This window comes from Ammospiza caudacuta, chromosome 2 (assembly GCF_027887145.1).
Source record: "Ammospiza caudacuta isolate bAmmCau1 chromosome 2, bAmmCau1.pri, whole genome shotgun sequence".
In the NCBI taxonomy this organism is placed as follows: domain Eukaryota; kingdom Metazoa; phylum Chordata; class Aves; order Passeriformes; family Passerellidae; genus Ammospiza; species Ammospiza caudacuta.
The window spans coordinates 97,769,640-97,788,397 of record NC_080594.1 but is presented as its reverse complement, the minus strand read 5'-3'; the positions used below and the strand labels follow the sequence as shown (position 1 = coordinate 97,788,397).

Below are 18,758 nucleotides of genomic sequence, written 5' to 3'. Positions count from 1 at the left end.
GACTGTTGAATAGAGAAATGCCTAATGCTTTATTTAAAATTCACTACGTTTTTATTTTCCTTCTTTATTTTTTAGACTGAGTTCAAAAAGGAGTACATTACTTTAAAAAAATAAAAGGGGTGCCAGACAGCTGCTGTTTCCAAGTGATATAGCACTGAGCACTATAAGCAGATTTTTAAAAATGTATTAATTTTTAGAAGGATCAGCAAATATTATGTATTTTTTCCCATCACTTCCTTGTCCTACTGAATCGCTTTGCCTCTTTGTGCACATTTAAGTTTATAATCTTATAATCTCCGCACCTGAATAACTGCAGTTCTTGTAGGTTTTAATTTAGCAAATTATCTTTGTTCTTTTTCCCTTTTTATGCTAAGTTGATGTTTCTTCTCCAACTTTTCAGGCACAGGTACCTTTGGACGTGTTCACCTGGTGAAGGAGAAAATGGCCAAGCGTTACTTTGCACTGAAAGTAATGAGCATTCCTGATGTCATTCGACTGAAGCAAGAGCAACATGTGCACAATGAAAAGTCTGTCTTGAAAGAAGTCAACCACCCTTTTTTGATCAGATTGTAAGTTGTTTTATTTTTTTAATTCATTTCACTCATACAGGAAGTGAAGTTAAAGTACTCCAGAATCTCATTGCAAGTTCTTAGGTACTTTAATGACACAGAGTATTTAATTTCTCATATGTAATCTAGATTAAAATGGACTTTGGAATGAAATACATATTTTAGAAGAATCAAGAATTTAAAATAAAGAGGCATTATTTAAACATTGAAACAATTTATTATAAGGTGTTTTCTCTCTTATCTTCGCACTGCTAAAGAGACATTTTTGAAAGTGAGAGGAAAATACTAATGAAGAATTGTTAGCTTTGGCTCATCAAAATAACTTCTAGAATGATTCTTGATGTTAGAATTGTGATGAAAGTATTTCTACGTGTATGTGCTGTAGATATTGGTAAATAGCTAAAGATATTCCCAGACTTAATAGCAAGTTTTTAAAAACTTAAATGAACTTCTGCAAACTTTATTTTTAATGAGTTTAAATAACTGCAGCATTTCTTGGACTTTCCTGTATTTGAAGTTAAGTGATGGAACCTATTGAGAAGCATTTCAGTTCATGAAGAATACTTCTTTTTTAGTGGAATTGAGGTAACTCTAATGATCCCAGTGGTCCCATTGTTAAATGGAGAACTTTTCTCATACTTTGCTGTTCACAGCACCACAGTGCTTCTTGTGTATCTGAGTCTGTATCTATTAATGGCATTACTAAACCTCTGGTAATTGCAGGTTAATTTCCATTTATGGTTTCTCATGCACGGATACATGGCCGGCTATTAACTAAGATTTGTTTTCATTTACCTGCCTTAATCAGTTTTACATAGAATTAGACAAAATTAGCATTAGTTAATCTAGCTGCAGGGAGTGCAGCTTCCTGCCAGGGTTAGGCAAGTATCAGAGGGAGAAGAAGAAGAAGGGAACAGCATGGTCATCATTCAGAAGATGGAATGAGCCCTGCAGGAGGAGGCTTTTTCCCTGGTGTGGTGTTGGCTTTCCCAGCATCATGATGCTGTTAGTTTCCAGCTAGTGTTCAGAAATCCTGTATGTGGCATAGTATCAGTAAGACAAGTTCTAGAATATGTAGAGATTGAGATTCATGGAAGAAAGCAAGATGGAGAAGCTGAGTACATCTGGTTAGACTGGTTGAAGTATGGATGGAATGGGGGGAACAGGATTTTGTATATGTATCTGTGTACATCTTGAATTTCTTGAAAGGAAAACCCTACCTAACACAACGAACAAATTCCCAGACAAACCCCATCCCAGTAGGTCTGTGTGTCAGGAACAGTGGGAGTAGAGAAATTTGGGTGACATGTCAGAGACAGGGAGGATTCATGTTCATACAGAAGTGATTAAAAATCCAAACTAGGGGAGTTTTCCTGGATTTCATTCACACCTTATTTACAAAATATCAGATTTTTCAAGTTGCCAAAGGACACAATTCAAATAGTTCTCTTTGTATGCAAAGAAAACATCTTTCATGTCTTCTAGAGCCCTGCTTTTTCTGTTGACATGTCCAATGGTATGTTGCATCAGCAGCTATGTTCATATAATTGTCCATGTGATGTCTTTTTCCCTTGTCAGAGGAGACTCCAAGCAACATAGCTGAAGTGAGGTAGTTAAAATTTAAGTCACAAAGATACTTATGTGCTTTAGGTTAAACAAACGTTTGTGAATGATTATCACTAGATGGTATGACAAATAACACTTTCTGCAGCTTTTTGTGTGACTAAAAGATTTTTTCAGCCACCTCCTGCCCAATTTGTTTGGTTTTTTATCTGTTATTATTTTACTGTAAGTGTTTAACAAAAACGGGGAAAAACTATATAGTTCAGCTTTAATGCCTTTAAAGTATGTGATCTACATGGTCTGGTTTTTATCTTTTCAGTTAGCTTCACCATCTTTAACACAGATAGCATTTTCCTTTGGTGTCAGTGCAGCATAGTATTTCAGGATTTTATGATGAAAAATTATAAAGTAATGCTGCACATAATTGTATGCTGGTGTTTGGAAATTCCATAAGTTTTCCTATATGTAAAGAATGGGGTTTTTTTTCCTTTACCTGTTACTTTTGACAAATACCTATTCTAAATATAGTGAGGTACAGTTTTTCTGTAGACACTGGCGTTATTTATCTATGTATTTTTTAAACAATTTTTTTCTAAACACTTCCTAAGTGCTTCTGCAACAACTGATCACTGGAGATTCCTAGGCAATCTTTACTGACAATTGAGTAATGTGTCATATTCACTGTGGTGCAAGTCTTCTTAGTGAGATGTAATGTTGACATGTTTTTGAAGAGAGGAAGAATTAATAAAAATCAACTGTGTCTTGTAGCTGTATAAGCTGAAGCAGGTTGTTAGTCTGTAGGATTTCACAGTGGCATCTCAAGTTTATGTAGCAAGCTGAATTGTAGAGTTAATGACACCACATGTTATTCTAATCACAGCTTCTGTGATTTTTTTTTCTTTTAGTATTACATTACCATTTAAAGCAGTCTGAATTGCAAGTACAGAAATTCTTAATTTTGCTCTTTTTCATGTATACCAAATAATGTGTCCATTTTTCTGTGGATAGACAAACATCTAAGAGTCAGCTTTTTAATAAATTAATTCTTGTAAAAAATTCTGTGCCTAATGATGCAGAAGTTCCATTTTTTCCCCTCTGTATTGTCAGATTTTGCTCTTCCTCTACTATATATAGGTGTTTTGCTTTTTTCACCCATTTCTGCTCTTCTTTCATTGTTTATTGTAGGTATAGCTTTGCCTAATTGCGTAAAATACATTTTCAGAGTGTTTTTGTGTAGTCTATAAAGATGCTGTGAACATCATCAATAGCCAATTAATGATGTTGATGACTGTGATAGGGAAGAAGTTCCATAAAAGCAGAAGACAAACTTGGGCTCTGCTTTCTCCTTCACTGAGGGAATCAAAGAGCAGTAGCTCATGTCTGTTAGTCTGTCTTGTTTCCTTGGTTGCCTCAGTGCTACTGTGAAAAATAAAATCTTCTGGACTAAAAGTCATTCATGTGTTGTGGAGCTCAGTTCCTGCTCACCTTTCCTGAGGCTCTGTGCCCTGATTAACCATGAGGTACTTGTGGTACTGCAGAAGCACTGACTAGAGGCTGAGGTAGCTTCTGTTCTTGTATCACTGTACCAATAAGTAGGTAAGGATACAGTGTTCTCTATCTTTTATTATGGAATTAGGGATAGTTCTTTGTTTTAAATGGCAGTGTTCTTCAAGATGTTACCACCTATTTGTTTTCTTCTTAACTGTTGAGCTACATTTAGGGGTAAGGTGACTTGTTTAATGTAGATAGATGAAATAAAAGATAATTTAGGGCAATGTAGAAGAGAAGATTCCTATATTCTGTAATGAAACATTTTAAAGCCACATATAACTATTTTCTTTCCTCTATACCTGTTCTTTATGTTTCTCTGGCTACCCCAGAAATAGCTCTTAAATTAAAGGTTGTAGTCTGAGGAATGGAAGGTACCTATCCTTGGATTAATTCTGAGGTACAGAAATGAATCTTGTTCTGCTATCATTTTTGTTATTGTGAAAGATCAAGGGTTGTCATCTGATGCTTTAGTTGGGATTGTGTATCTCCAGGGAGGAAGGCATAGGACAGGAGGAGAACTCTTTGATGTCTGGTTTTGAACATATTGTCATGAAAGTCTTTACAAAAGCAGATTCTGCTTACCCCCATCACTTTGGTAATGCTTGATAATATAAAATGCGAGGTGTGTAAAAAATATCTGGTCTTTATATCGGGTCAGTTATTTGGTGCTTTGAAGAGACCTGTTTGGCATGATGAAACAGAATCTATCAATTAGAGTTTTTCCTGTGCTGTACTTACCCTCAGCTATCTGGTTTTGTAGTGTAGTTTAAGGTCGTTACTCAAGTGTATTACATAATCCTGCTGGATTCTTGGAGGTTTTAATGTTTGCAGACAAGGAATCAGAAATTAGTTATGTACACAGTTGAGGTAGCAGAGGCCATTTTACAGACATTTACTCGTAAAGCAAATCAAAGACATAATTTCTTTATTCACTAAAACAATACTTTTGTTACAGATTTTGGACCAACCACGATGAACGTTTTTTATATATGCTAATGGAATATGTGCCAGGAGGAGAACTTTTTAGTTACCTGCGCAACATGGGGCGTTTCAACAACAGCACAGGACTGTTTTACTCGACGGAAATTATTTGTGCAATAGAATACCTGCACTCCAAAGAAATAGTTTACAGAGACTTAAAACCTGAAAATATATTACTAGACAAAGAAGGACATATCAAGCTTACTGACTTCGGATTTGCAAAAAAACTGGTGGACAGGTAGGTCGAGTTTTGTTCTGGTAATTACATTTTGCATGCTAAACAGTTAGAAAAAATGTTTGATTTCAGGTGCTCAGCATTTGATTTAACACTCCATGTGGTTCACACGTATCAAATCCCTTAATATGAGGGAAATGATAATCTTTAAATGGCTGAATGGAAAGCAGTATTATCCCTTAGGTATCACCAGGAGCAATATCACACATAAGCAATGACAGGAAAATATTTTTATATGGCTGGTTTTGTATATTTAAGTTTTCAGCAGTCATGTTGGAAAAAGGGAGTTAAGGAAAATAATATGAACCAATACGAAGATACACAAATTAATCCTCCATACATACTGAATATGTTTTATAACTCAGGTTTCCTTCTAGTTTCCTTTTAGAGATTTTTGAAGAGTGATTTTAAAACTAGATACAGTGTTTTCACTAGCCTGTGGCAAAAATGAAACTGTGAAAGCCTAGACAGAAACCATAAGGCCAGCTTCAGCAGCACTGATTTATTTAAATCTAGCTTCTGTATTACTGTTAGCTTTAGTTACATATGTGAGTTTTGGTGATGCAGAGGCTCCCCTCCAGTGATTTCTCTGTTCTCTCTGTTTGGACTACTCTTTCAAGACCATAATACATGCTTTTAAAAGTAAACAAAAGCATTGGGATTCAAGAAAAGGGAGGTAAAAACCAGCCTGTTGTATCAGAAGAGTGGTGTGACAAGGCTTGATGTTATGCCTTTGAGTCATCTCTTGAGGGAGACTCTATTTGATTGTTCAGATTGAGGCAGCACGGTGCTGAGTTAGGTGCTACATGGGTGCTCATCCTCTTCACTCATCAACCTGTTTGATGCTGCTTTAGCAGCTACATACTTTTAAATCATAGCAAACATAATTCAGCCGCCATACACCATGATGTGAACACACCATGGTTACATAACTTGTTTTTCTACCCCTAATTCAGCTGAGTCTCCTTCCCACAGTCCTTTTCTAGTTTGAACCAAAGTTACAGGCCTGAGCCATGATTTTACAAGGCCTTCCTTTTGTAAGGTTTTACTTATCAGTAACAAGAAGCTGCTTAATGCATCCATTATGAAGTAAAAGTCAGATGAGAGCAATGATATCTCAAAATAGAATCAAAAGTTCTATTAACCTTTAAGGTCTGAAAATCTGTTTTAATACCATAGATTTTTATTAGGAGTATATTAATAAGTTTTCACTGGGCAAGTAAAAAGGCCTACAAATTCTGGCCTTTCATTTTAATACTTTGTTTTTAAAGCAAAAAAACTTTTTGCAGGAAGAGCTAACATATTCCATGTAAGAAAGTAGTAGAATCTCTTTATAAGACATTTTCATACAAGTACTCACAACTTGCTCTTTATATGTATATACTGCCGCCTGGTGGTAATTCTTGTTTTGTGCTTCTGTGGGTTTAAGGCACAAGAGAAGTAACCCTTCATTAAATAAGGTTCATATCAGAGTATATTTTTCAACCTGGTAGATGAATCTCTAGGAGTAAATTTGTTCAAATATATTTTAGGATATCAAACTTGATTATTGCTACTGGTTTTAATTGGGTTTGTGTTCTCCATATTGCTTGGGGGCAGTGGAGTTGATCAGTTTTTGTTGAATCATAGAAGAGTATAGTAGTTTTGTATTCATAGCTGATCTTCCTTCAAATGTACAACAGGTAACATGAGTGCAGAACATAAAATTGAAATAAGCAAAAACATTATCAGTTAGAGCGCAGGTGGCAAAGACTGCACATGTTGCACCTATGCAAATCTGGTTAATTTTTTTGTGTTATTGGGTTTTGGTTTTTTTTTTTTTTTGAAACTACATGGTATTCTCCCCACTAGCTGAAGTCATTTTCACAATGTTGGTTTTGTCACTGTAAAAATATACAGTTATAAACCCTTTATTCACTAGTGCCCTCCAGTAGGTGCTTTTCTTTATGGCATAGCCTATTTGATCAAAATTATAGGAGATGTTGTCATTTTTATGCATGGCAGATATCTGTACTAATGAATCTTATGTGTATGGGTGTCAGTGAGTGTATAGATGTGAGCATATACACAGCATACATGAATGGCAAGAAGAAGACCTGAAGTATTTGTGTTCTTTAAACATTGTGAGGTAACCTGCTCTCAGGATCAGCAGAGACATCCCTAGAAAGAGGACACTTTACATAAATGAAAACATGGTCTGCAGAAGACTTGGGATACGATCTCACATTCCAGATACATAATACTTCACCAAATGATTCTGTAGCTGCTTAATTGGGGTTTTTCTGTAGACGTTTTCCTTTCTTACACACTGCTGTGTGTAAAGGGATGAAATTTTCACCATGTCCCTCTAGAGTTAAGCTGCTCTTCAGAAAGAAGGTTTGGCTCATAGCTCACGTTCCCACTGTGGAAAGCAGCCTGCACCTGTACCTTCTTGTTACTACAATTTCTGAAGGGCTAGACTCTTAATGTTTTTTTTTAGAGAGACAGAGGAGGTTTTCTTTGCTCCTTCTGTTCCTTGTTGGTATGTCCTTCTGTTTATCCTTGTTCCTCCCTTTTCACTCATAGTGTATGTTTAAAAACTCTGAATTTTTCTCCAAAACAGTGTGTCTTTGCCTCAGCTGCTGTTTATTTCTTCTCTTTTCCACCTTGATGTTGCTTAACTGAAGACTTAATAACCTTTTCAGTTTCTTGTAAGTACATTCATATAAAATAGATGTGCCACTACTTCTAAAAAAGGGCAATGTCAGGAAGGAAGTTGGGGAGGGGGTTTTTATAAATTACTGTTACCTGAAGGCTGTAAAAAGAATTTCCTTTGAACTTTACAACTGTAGCCCTTTCTCTTTCTGAAATGCATATACCACTTTTTGGGTATAGTACTTTTATTGAAATGTTTTTCTGTTCTGATTTCCTTTTTTTTTGTCTGGTTTTTGGTTTTGTTTTTTTTTTTCATTTGGGTGTTTAGTGTTTTTTGGGAATTTTTGGAGGGTTGGCGTTTAATTCCCATGTTCTTTCAGAGAAGCACAAGGCTAATCTGCATGGAATTTTATGGGGTTTTTTATGGACAGATTTAAATAAGACAGGTAAAAATAAGACTTGAGTGATCTTTTTTCTTTTTTCTGGAATGTTATTCACTGTTAATTTGAGTTTATTCAGTTTACATTCCTAAAAAAGAAATTTACCCATGAGTCTTTCTAGAAAGTTGAAGTGATTAATCTTAAACATATTGGGGGCAGTTCTGCATTGTTGCATGGGCTGGATGTGCCTCATGACTGTTCCACACAGTGGACTAAAGAGAGAAAGGCTATGTAAGACATAGTAAGTCTAGTTTGCAAAGTGTATCTTCTGTCACTGTGGAAGCAAGCAAGAATGTCTTGCAGAATAAATATTTGTTGGCTGCAAAACAATCTTTGTTAAATATAATTATAGAGAAACTGCCAGAATACCAAAACAAATCTCATATGCAAAAAGCTTTCAGGTACACAGATGGATGCTGAATGGTGTAGAATGCTGAAACACATTAACCATTGAGACTGAACTTCTTCACACAGTACCCTTCAGCAGTTTCACAAAATTATTATGTAGCTTACCTTTTTAACCAGAGTAGATTCTATATTTCATGTTTTAAAATTACATATTCAAGCTTATGAATTACCACTTTCTTGTATTTCAGCTTTTATCTTGAAAATTCAGAAGAGTGAATATTTTGTAGCCATTTGAAGGGAACAGTCTATTCTTACCTTTTTCATTGTAATTTATCTTCAAATAAGTTATCTGGAACTTCAGATAAATATGCAGTAGCCATAAAACAGTAATGATTAAAAAAATAATTTAACATATTATCTTTTTGTAGCATCTACTTGATGTGTTTTCCAAAATACTAAATAGTATGTTTCATGGCCAACAAAAGAGGAAACACAAGTCGCGATCTTACGGCACAAATGCATATCTTAAAAAAGAACACGAGTTCCAAGTTTTTGTGTAATTAGTAAACATACATTTCTTGATTGAAATTAAGGAAGTAGTTAATGTGGTAGTAATAAATTTTATTTCCTAGTGCAGCTAGGAAACTTCAAATTGCATTGGCAAGTTACATTCACAATTTTCCTCTTGGTTGAATAAAAACATGGTAAAACTGTCAGCTAATTTATTTGCAGTCAGCTGATTTCATTTCGGCATTTGCCTAAATCAGTGTGATTAAGTCACATGACAGATACAGCTTTTTAAATTTGGGAGAGGGAGAAGTACTTTGTTTTAAAAGATGTTAGTCTTAATTCCATAGTCCTGATCTAGGTAGCTGCTAGATGGCAGTAGTGTAAAGCAGCACTGTATGTAAAAATTCAGTATCCTTGATTTGGAAAATGAGAGTTCATATTTTTTGGATAAATTCATGATAAAAATGTATTATTTACACTTAAAAATGTCATTTCAAGAACCTTGAAGTGCATTGGATGCAAAATGTGCCTAACACTTCTGACAGTTTAGCTGGAATAATTTTGGCTTTTGCCTTAGTAAACTGAAACTTAAAGAAATTCAAGTTATAATTCTTCAGCTAAAGCTTTAACTGACTGTACAGCTTCCCTTCCTTTATCTTAATTTTATGAATCAAATGTTCAAGGCTTAAAAAAACCAACCAACTGAAAAAAAAAACCCAGAAACAAAAGCTCCCTTTAAAATATTGCAAGGAGTCATAGAATATGCTGAGTTGGAAGGGACCCATCAGAATCCTCAAATCCAACTCCTGGCCTGGCCTAGGACATCCCCAGGAGTCCCACCCTGTGCCTGAGAGCATTTTCCAATCACTTTTTGAACTTTCTTAGGCCTGGTGCTGTGATCACTTCCCTGGAGAGCCTGCTGCAGTGCTCAGCCACCCTCTGGGTGAAAAACCTTTTCCTGATGTCCAAACTGAGCCTCCCCTGACTCAGCTTCCTTATGTTTCTTTGAGTCCTCTCACTGGGCACAAGAGTGAAGAGATCAGTGCCTGCTCCTCTGCTTCCCCTTGTGGGGATGTTGAAGACCACAATGAGGTCTCCCCTCAGTCTCCTCCAGTCTGAACAGACCAAGTGCCCTCAGCCCCTCCTCATAAGGCTTCTCCAGACCCTTCACCATCTGCATTGCCCTCCTTGGGACACTGTCTGGTAGCTTAAAATCTTTTTTACATTGTGGTGCCCAAAACTGCACGCAGGCTCAAGGTGAGGCTGCATCAGCACAGAGTAGGGTGGAACAATCATCTTCCTTGCATTCTCAGAAAAAAGAAATTGAATTAGTATTACTTCTAAGGGTGATTGCTGTTCATCTTAATGCATTTGTTCAGGAGCATGTTACCAGTTTGATTGGAGGAAATTCTTCCTCTCACAAACACTCAGAATTTTTTGGTGCAAGTTAGAAATCATGTGGTGACCATTTGTGATTATAGTCTTTGTCATATTTTACTAGAGCTCCTTTTAAAATCTGGTACAGTTTTCTTTCTTATTCTGTGCTGGGATTTCAATTTCTCTTGAATAGGTGAGCACATTTTCAAAGTTTTATCTTCTGACTTGCCAGGGATGGGTAATTTATTCAAATGAGAGGACCTTTTTCTCTCAAGTATATTTAAACCTAAGTCAAGGGAGTGAAGCCAAGAAAATTCTACATGGATATTTTTACAATGAAAAGTTCACATTTCTGGAAGAAATTACATCAGAATATTCTTATTTTCAATTGTAATTTGGTCTTTGTAAACATAATTGCTTAGCTTCAGTTTTTCTTTTCTCTATAGAACTTGAGCTTCAGTTAGTTAGCAATATAAGAGTTTTATTTTGACCTTACCATAGAAAGCTACAATTAAAAATGACTTAAAAATAGATCAAAAAGTATTGCCTACTTATCTCATACTTGCTTGACTACACCTTGTAAATATTTAAAATAACTAAAAATACAAATATTTCCCTTTAATGAATATTGTGGAAGTGATGACAGGTTAGATTTCAATACTATTTGAAAAACATTACTTAGATTGTAAAACAAGTCTTCATATATGTGCTATTATTTACTGATTTAAACTACGACTGCTTTAAAAACTCCCTTCTTTTCTTTTTTCTAAATGAAACTTTGTTTTTCTGGAAAAAGCCGTTTAAGCTTGTCTTCTGCTGGGCCTGTCAGAAGGAGTCCATGAAAAACACTGTTAATAATTCAAAACAATGTAGAGTCTTAATGAGCAGAGTACCACAGCACCACCTGGGAAACTCTATGCACAGGTATTTTCTGAGACAGGAGGTTTCTTAATTTGCACATATCTGTGTTCCAGGAGAATTGGACAGCATCATCAAAGTAGTCTGTTTAAATCTTGTACAGGCCTTTCTTATTTCTCTATTCCTTTGTATTGTAAATACATAGGTAGGTATATGTTGGGTAGTTCTTACGTGTGTGTTTGGTTTTTCCTGTAACTGTTATTTCAGTTTCAATTTGATCTGCTATTGTTGTTTGTTTTGTGCTTTTTTTTCCCTTCTTTTACAACCAGAACGTGGACTCTCTGTGGCACTCCTGAGTACCTTGCACCAGAAGTCATACAAAGTAAAGGCCATGGAAGAGCTGTGGATTGGTGGGCCCTAGGAATTCTTATATTTGAGATGCTGTCAGGGTAAGTGATAATTACTATATCACAGCAATATTATGTAATACAGAATTATTTGCTAGTTCTGTTTACAATATTTGGATAAGCAAATTTGGGCCAAATTTATTATTGATTTACTGGTTTAATTTCTGCTTTTGAAGAAAGGAATTGGGAAGCTTTACAAAACTACAGATATCACTTGTTGTGGGAATGTTTTAGGGTTTTGAGTTTTTTGGTTTTGTTTCTTGTTTTGAGTTTGTGTTTTCTGTTTGGTTTGGGTTTTTTGTTTTGTTTTTCTTAATACTTTAACAGCTTCTCTTTTCCTTATGTGTTTGGAAATTCAGGTTTTGCTGAAGTTTATATTTTTATTTACGAGGTCCTTTACATTTAAAGGGCCAAGAACAGGACTACTTCTGTAATTAATTTCCAACATAGGGAAATCCTAGTTACAGTGGGAGCTTTAGTCTGTAAAAATGCACAGTGGCAAGTAGGAAGACTTTTATTAATACAATTTGTATTATAATGGAGCACTGGTTTTCTTTAAACCAGAGGAAGAAGAATAGTGAAAAGCTTTATAGGTCTGTTTGAAATCAGTTTGCTCAAATGCTGCTTTTGCTGTTCTGGAATTTTTTTGATAAAGCAATGTTTTCAGAAGATACAAATTCAAACTGAAGAAACGGTTTCTGGCATTAATATAATAATCTGTTCATTACTTATTGTGGTTTTCCTCTTACTTGGTTTTGTCTTGGCTCTGTTGTTTGAGGGTACTTGAAGAAAGGTTTGGATTTTTGAAAGCAATTGGCTTTGCCGTGGTGGGTGCTATAGGACAAATGCAGGTGAAAGCAAGGTTTTCATAGCTTCTGAAGAAACATAGGGTATTTTATCAGTTTGATTTCATAGTTCTACCTTCTTCATAGTTTCATACCTTCTGCCTGGTACCTGGCTCTGCGCTCTACACCTTCTTGGTCCCCAGGTGCATCAGGTGTCCTCTGTGGCCTTTCTTTATAAATTTGCAGCCTTGTAGAATGATGAGAACAGTGTCCTTGCTTGGATTTATTCATCCTTTTATCTGTGTATTTCTGTAATTTCAAAGTGACTTTGCTGACTCTTCCAGTGTTTGGACAAGCTTGTAGTTTTGCCTGAGCAAGTAGCTCCCCTGATGAAAGGGTGGTCACTTCAGAGCTCTAATCCATTGTGGGGGACTGCTGTTCACTCAATAGCAACACAACTTTCCCTAGCACAGCATTGCTCCCCACTGCTTGCTTTCGTAGTGTCCTGAAGGCTTACATATGCATTGACTTTAGATCTATGGCAATTTGTAGACAGAAAAGCAATAAACATAGTTGCTGGCTGGCCCAAGTTGTTATTTATGGAGGCTGATTTGCAGAGACCAGGCTCCACCTTTTTTCCATTGCTTCCTGCAAGGTGAGCAGCCCAAGTTGGTCAAAAGAGTCCTTCTCAGAAAGAAAAAAGAGATTCCCAGCAAGCTTGTTGCCACTAATCTTAGCCTTGGACAGCAAGAAGACTGTAGATAAAAGTGTCTGGGCTGTAATATGAGCTCAGGTGCTGCAGCCACCCAGCTGTGATTTACCTTCCTGCCAGGGGTTTCAGTGTGGCCACTCTCTGTTAGGTCTGTGTGGTCTCAGTGTTAGTGGATATTGGACCTTATTTATTTGCATGCCTTACAGAGATGTTGGGAGGATTCTCTCCACTAGACCACTAATAGAAATGTAGTTTACAAAGTTAACAAAGACTACAGGTGGCCATCAGACAAGATATTTGGAGTCATTGAGACCTCAAGACTGCAGGGTCCTAAGTATGGCTTCTGTGTGTTCCATTGAAACATGACTGGTATATATTGTTCATTAAAAATGGGAGCAGCTGCTGTTGTTTCTATGTAGGATCTTCTGTGTCATGACACTGTCTGGCTCAGGGAATGAGACCTGGATTTCAGAGTGGGTGGCTTAAAATGAGCACTTTGGCTTGTAGAGAATTTTAACCAATAGAGATAGCTTACACTGTCCTGACAGTCAAGTGAGGTTTTATATAGGCTGACTGACAGAGCAGCTGTCTGTTGTGTGTGATTTGCTAAGGTTTTTTTATTACAGTGCTTATATAGACATGCTCTTTATAATGATTGAATGCTGCTTTGGATAGGGATTGCATCCAAGACTAAAAAATTAAACACAGCAGCATTCAGTCATTTTCCAAAGCTGGAATAGGGACTCCATACAAATTTATATGTTTGGGGTGATTGTGTTTTGAGGCTTGTTTTTTGGGGTTTTTTTTTGTTTGATTTGGACTTTTTAAAAATGGAGAAATGCTACTTTCTTAGGGTGTTTTTTTAGGGGATTAAAGAAGGATAGAGATTATGGCTTGTATGTGTTTCCTTTAGATGGGAAGGTTGTCACAATGAATGTATGCTTTTAGCATTTTATAAACTTTTTACTGTTCTTAGCAATAGTGTTTTGAAGCACTTTTCCTCACCAGCTCAAGATCTGGCTAGATATTTACTATCAAATCAAGGCTTTTATTACAGAAGCAGTCCTAGTTAACTTTATAGTTCAAAATTCAAAGAAGATGTAAGAAATCTGAAAATATTTTGAAGGTGACCAAAACCTGACTTCAAGACTAAGTTATTGTCTGCAAGTAAATTAATGTAAGACATTTGATAGTTATTTCCTGAAGTTAGTCTCCCTGAAGCCCAAAAGCAATTGAAAAGAATTGGTAGGTGTGCGTGTAAGGAAATGGCCTCTCTAAAAACAAACAAACCCACACCTTCCTGTTCCACAGTGTCTTGTTTCCCTAACTTAATCTCTGGAGGCCCATTGAATTCTTCTTCTGCACAAACTAGGTTTGAGGCAAGGTCTGTTTAGGTTTAACATAGCAAGATACAGAAGGGGGAAGGAACAGGGAGAAGCAAGGGTGAGAAGAAAACTTAACAGATGGATAACACCAAGTTCATTGAGTTAATCTAAACAAGATAAGCAAACTGTCAATACAAAAACATCTATTTATTTTGAGTAAATGAGTTCTGTTGCAATTTAATGGAAAGAAAAATATGCTTGTTATTTAACATTAGGTAAGTTAGGTTGTAATTGTACTGTTATCAGATATGCAGCTAATACGAATTTTGTGTATTAATATGGATTTGTGGTTTTACTTTTGTTTTGGTTGTCATGTGTGATGTGGTGGTCTGGCATTTTAGGTAGGTTAATGGTTCCTGTCTGCAATTTCATATTCTCAGACCTGTATATTTTCCCTTGAGATTTTACAACTTCTCTCTTCAGACTGTCTTGGAAACTTATGTCCGTGCCATTGTTATGCTTCAGTTAGCAAAAGGAATGGTTTGCAGCTGTTCTCCCATTTACAGAGATGATATTTTTTGTATCTTCTTTTCAGTTGGTGAAAAGGCAGCTGTTTGGTGGTGTGAAGAAAGTCTGAAACTCAGGGGGATTTTTGCTGATTTATTAAGTAGCTTCCAGCACAATACTTGTGTTGTTTTGTTTAAAATCTGTGCTGTGTTGAAGATTGACATTTATAAAAAGCATCAAAATCAAGTTACTTGGTTTGTCCATGAGAAAACTGCAGTGTTTCAAAGCTGTTGTCATTTTGCATAGAGTTCAAATGCACTTTTGTTGCAATAAAATTATTATATAGCCAACTGTGATTTAAATTTTTCACAAGAACTCTAGACATAGTAATTTTGGATTTTTAAAGTGGGAAAGCAAATTAAAACAATGCAATATAAATATGAAAAAAATTATACGTACTTCTGTTCTTCTTAATTTCACACCTCAGTAATGTACAGTAATCTGCTTACTGCAGCTGGTAGCTTTGTAATACATAGTTAAAAATATTCTAATTTCTTTATGCATTTATAGATTCTAATAGGTAGTAAGTAGAAAATTGGGTTTGTCAACTTGCTGTGGAGAATGTGAATGATATTTATGTTGCTTGACTAAAAAAGAAACTATATGATAGTCTTTCTTGTGGTGAAAAAACCCGTGCATGCTAAATAGCAATCATGTTTTCCTTGTTCTTTAGTGTCAAAGCAGGAATTTTTAATAGCACAAGTATTATTCCTGAGATTCTTCCACTTTTCAGTTAGCTGGGAAGTAGTTTTTCATAAAGTACTCTGACTTTGTGAAAACCGACAAAAAATGTCCTTTAGTCTTTCCCTAACCAGATAGTTTAGTCATGCTTTTCAGTGCTTTGAATTATTATGTTTTTTTCACCATAAGCCTACAAATACTTTTACTTAATTATTCTGATGGAATTTGATTATTCCTGTGGCCGAAATTTACAGTATTTCAAAGGGAATGCTAATCCACTTGATCATCAGCTGTATAATGAAGAAATTAATATTTCTGAAAACATAATGGAAATAATGTATATTACTTGCTGAAGAACAAGGTAGTTTGACTACCATAAAATTTTAAAAAAGAGCCTGAAGTGCAGAAATGTTGTTTTCATCCTTCAGTTTCAATCCTATCAGTGATTTCCAAAGCCACAGGCACTGTATTTGTGTGCGTATGCACAGAGTTAAGTTCTCTGAGAAAGTAATTATGTTAGGGAGATGTGAAAATACTTAAATTAAACTGTAATAGTGGTTGGATGTTTTTGATATGATCAGCACTCAAAAGCTGCAGGTTTTTTAATTCTGTGGGGATTTTGAGGCAGAAGCATAGTAAGAGGGTTGTTTTGGTCATATTACAGAGGGCAAAGCAGGACTGAGATTACTGAATGAGCCATTCCATTCCCTTAGAAGGGTTCCTGTTTAACTTTCAAGAGCATGAGTGACTCTCGGACAGCTGTCAGCTCTTGTGCTCAGCTGCCTGCCCTGGCTGTACTGATGCACCTCTTGCAGCCATCAGGGATGTGCTGTACTCGTAAAGGAAGCACAGCAGAAAACTTTCAGTTCTTACTGTAGCTGTATGACAAGAAGTAGTCTCTCTGTTAGCTCATAACTTCATGAAGAACTTCATAGAAGACATAAATGTAGAATTTTAATTACATGTTGTTTACTATTCATCGTGGGGAGGATTTTGAAATGAAAACTTTATCTGTCCCACACAGAAAGGCAGCTGCACTTGGAGAGTTGTGAGCAGTCTGACTGTTTGAAAAACCTTATCTAGCAAAACACATAGTTGAATTCAAGATGTACAACAAATAACTGAACTGGATAATGTATTCATGTGAAGGTCCTTTAACACTTTAGAGAGAAACTGATAAATAAGGGTGTGCTGGCAGTTACAGGACAAGATCAAAAACGGTAATGCTCTTTTGGACAGTATATCCCTGGGTTTTAGAGATAAAAGCAAAGCATTTTCTACTTTTGAACTGAATTTTTTTTTCATAAGTTATATTTTTATGGCAATTGTGTAGCAATTTTATATTTTTCTATTCTGTTGTTATATTTAAATTCTAATTCTGCATTCAGTGTGTTGCATACAAAAATGTTTTCTGTTTTACAATGGCAGCCTTAAATTATTCTTCAAGATAGTACTTGATTGGTAGTGTCCTAGCAAAAAGAACAACTTCATCAATTATTTCTGAGGGAAATTTCTATAACATAATATTGCTTATAAAATTTTTAGAACTTCTTTTCTAACCTCTGAAAATTTTCTATATTAAAATAGGTTTCCTCCATTTTTTGATGACAATCCATTTGGTATATATCAGAAGATTCTTGCTGGCAAAATAGATTTCCCGAGGCATTTGGATTTATATGTAAAGTAAGTCCATGACTCCCAACACTGGCTTTTCTATTCTAAATACCTGCTGAGCACTATTTTTAAAAATCTTTTTAGAAGACCTGATTTCAGATTCTGATTTTCTGAAACATCATGTTGGAAAATATTTGATATTACATTTACACTTTCAGTCCAAATAAGCTTACATATTTTGTAGACTTCAAGGTGGTGATACAGTTGTAAGATAGTATCTGCCTATCTTTTCTGTTTATTATGGGTTATTAAATGCTTTTCCACCTTCCACCCATTGGCATGTCCTGTAAGAAGGTCAAGAGGAGAAATATGAGGAGATAATCTGAGCAAAAATTAGGAGAGCAGGAAGAGGACACTAAAACTGTTTCTATCCATAGATACATACCACTTAAATCACTCTCAGCATAATTACTTGAGTGAACTGTGGTACTTCAGAAGTTCTAGTGTAAAGTCAACTTAAATTTGTGATAGCAGGGGCCCAGTTCAATATGGAGTATTACATATACATATAAGGTGGGTTTAATTTTCAGTATTTAGCAATTGCTGAAAGTGTATTGCAGATGAAATAAGGTTTTTTTTTCCTATTTGAAAATTCCGTAACTGAAATAATTTTTAGTAAACATTGGAACATGAGGAAATGCGATTATAAACATGAAGTTTCTTCTAAGTGACAACTGAGTGAGTGATGGAGTGAAGACAGGAAGCTACTCCTTTGTTAATCACTTGTGATGTTTTGATGGTGACTTCAGAGAGGCACTTGCTTACTGTCACTACTGGGTAAACATACAAGCAAAACTAATCATTTGAGAAAGTGTTGTGTTGTGTTTCGTTTTGTTTTTGAGTTTCCACTGAATCACTGAGTGCACTGAATGAAGCATGTCTGCTTCCCCTTAGGCTGACTTGTGTCTTTGTAACAGTTTTCTGTCAGTAGCTCCACACAGTTTACAGTTTAGTGTAGTTTATCCGGTCTTTCTAATCCAATTGGTCTGGGAAAGAAAATTTATTATCTCTTCTAGTATTCTGTGCACTGAACTGTAATATTGTGATCAGGAGGAGGAACACCTCAAATTCGGTTATCATCTCTAACAACCCATCCAATATAGTGAAAGCTGTTACAGAGACTAATAACCCATGAGCCTCCTTTTATCCTGGCTAAACAATCCCAGCTCCCTCAGCCACTCCTTGTAGGACTTACCCTCCAGATCCTTCACCAGCTCCATTGCCCTTCTCTGGACTCACACCAGCATCTCAATGTCCTTCTTCAATTGAGTGGCCCAGAACTGGACGCAGAAACACGAAGTGTGGTCTCACCACTGACAAGTAGAGGGGGCCAATCACTGTTCTGTCCTGCTGGCCACACTACTCTTGTGGCTTCACTTACTTTCTGCAGTGAATTGTGAACACAGTGTCTTGGATGTCAGCCCCTCTTCCTTCTTTTAAACCACAATATGCAGAACTGGATAGTCCTTGAACATCTCTGCATCATTACCTTAAAGCAAGTGCCGAGATTATTTTGTCTAATGAAGGCAGTCTTCTTCTCT

General features: G+C 36.0%; 1 protein-coding gene across 1 annotated transcript in view; it reads left to right on the top strand.

Annotated features, from left to right (window-relative positions):
- Positions 1 to 18,758, top strand: part of PRKX (protein kinase cAMP-dependent X-linked catalytic subunit) — a 57,795-nt gene that overhangs the window by 27,694 nt on the left and 11,343 nt on the right. The window contains exons 2-5 of the mRNA XM_058824766.1: positions 401 to 569; positions 4,639 to 4,902; positions 11,396 to 11,515; positions 17,131 to 17,226. Coding sequence (XP_058680749.1) covers positions 401 to 569; positions 4,639 to 4,902; positions 11,396 to 11,515; positions 17,131 to 17,226 — 649 coding nt within the window. The remainder of the gene's footprint in view (positions 1 to 400; positions 570 to 4,638; positions 4,903 to 11,395; positions 11,516 to 17,130; positions 17,227 to 18,758) is intronic.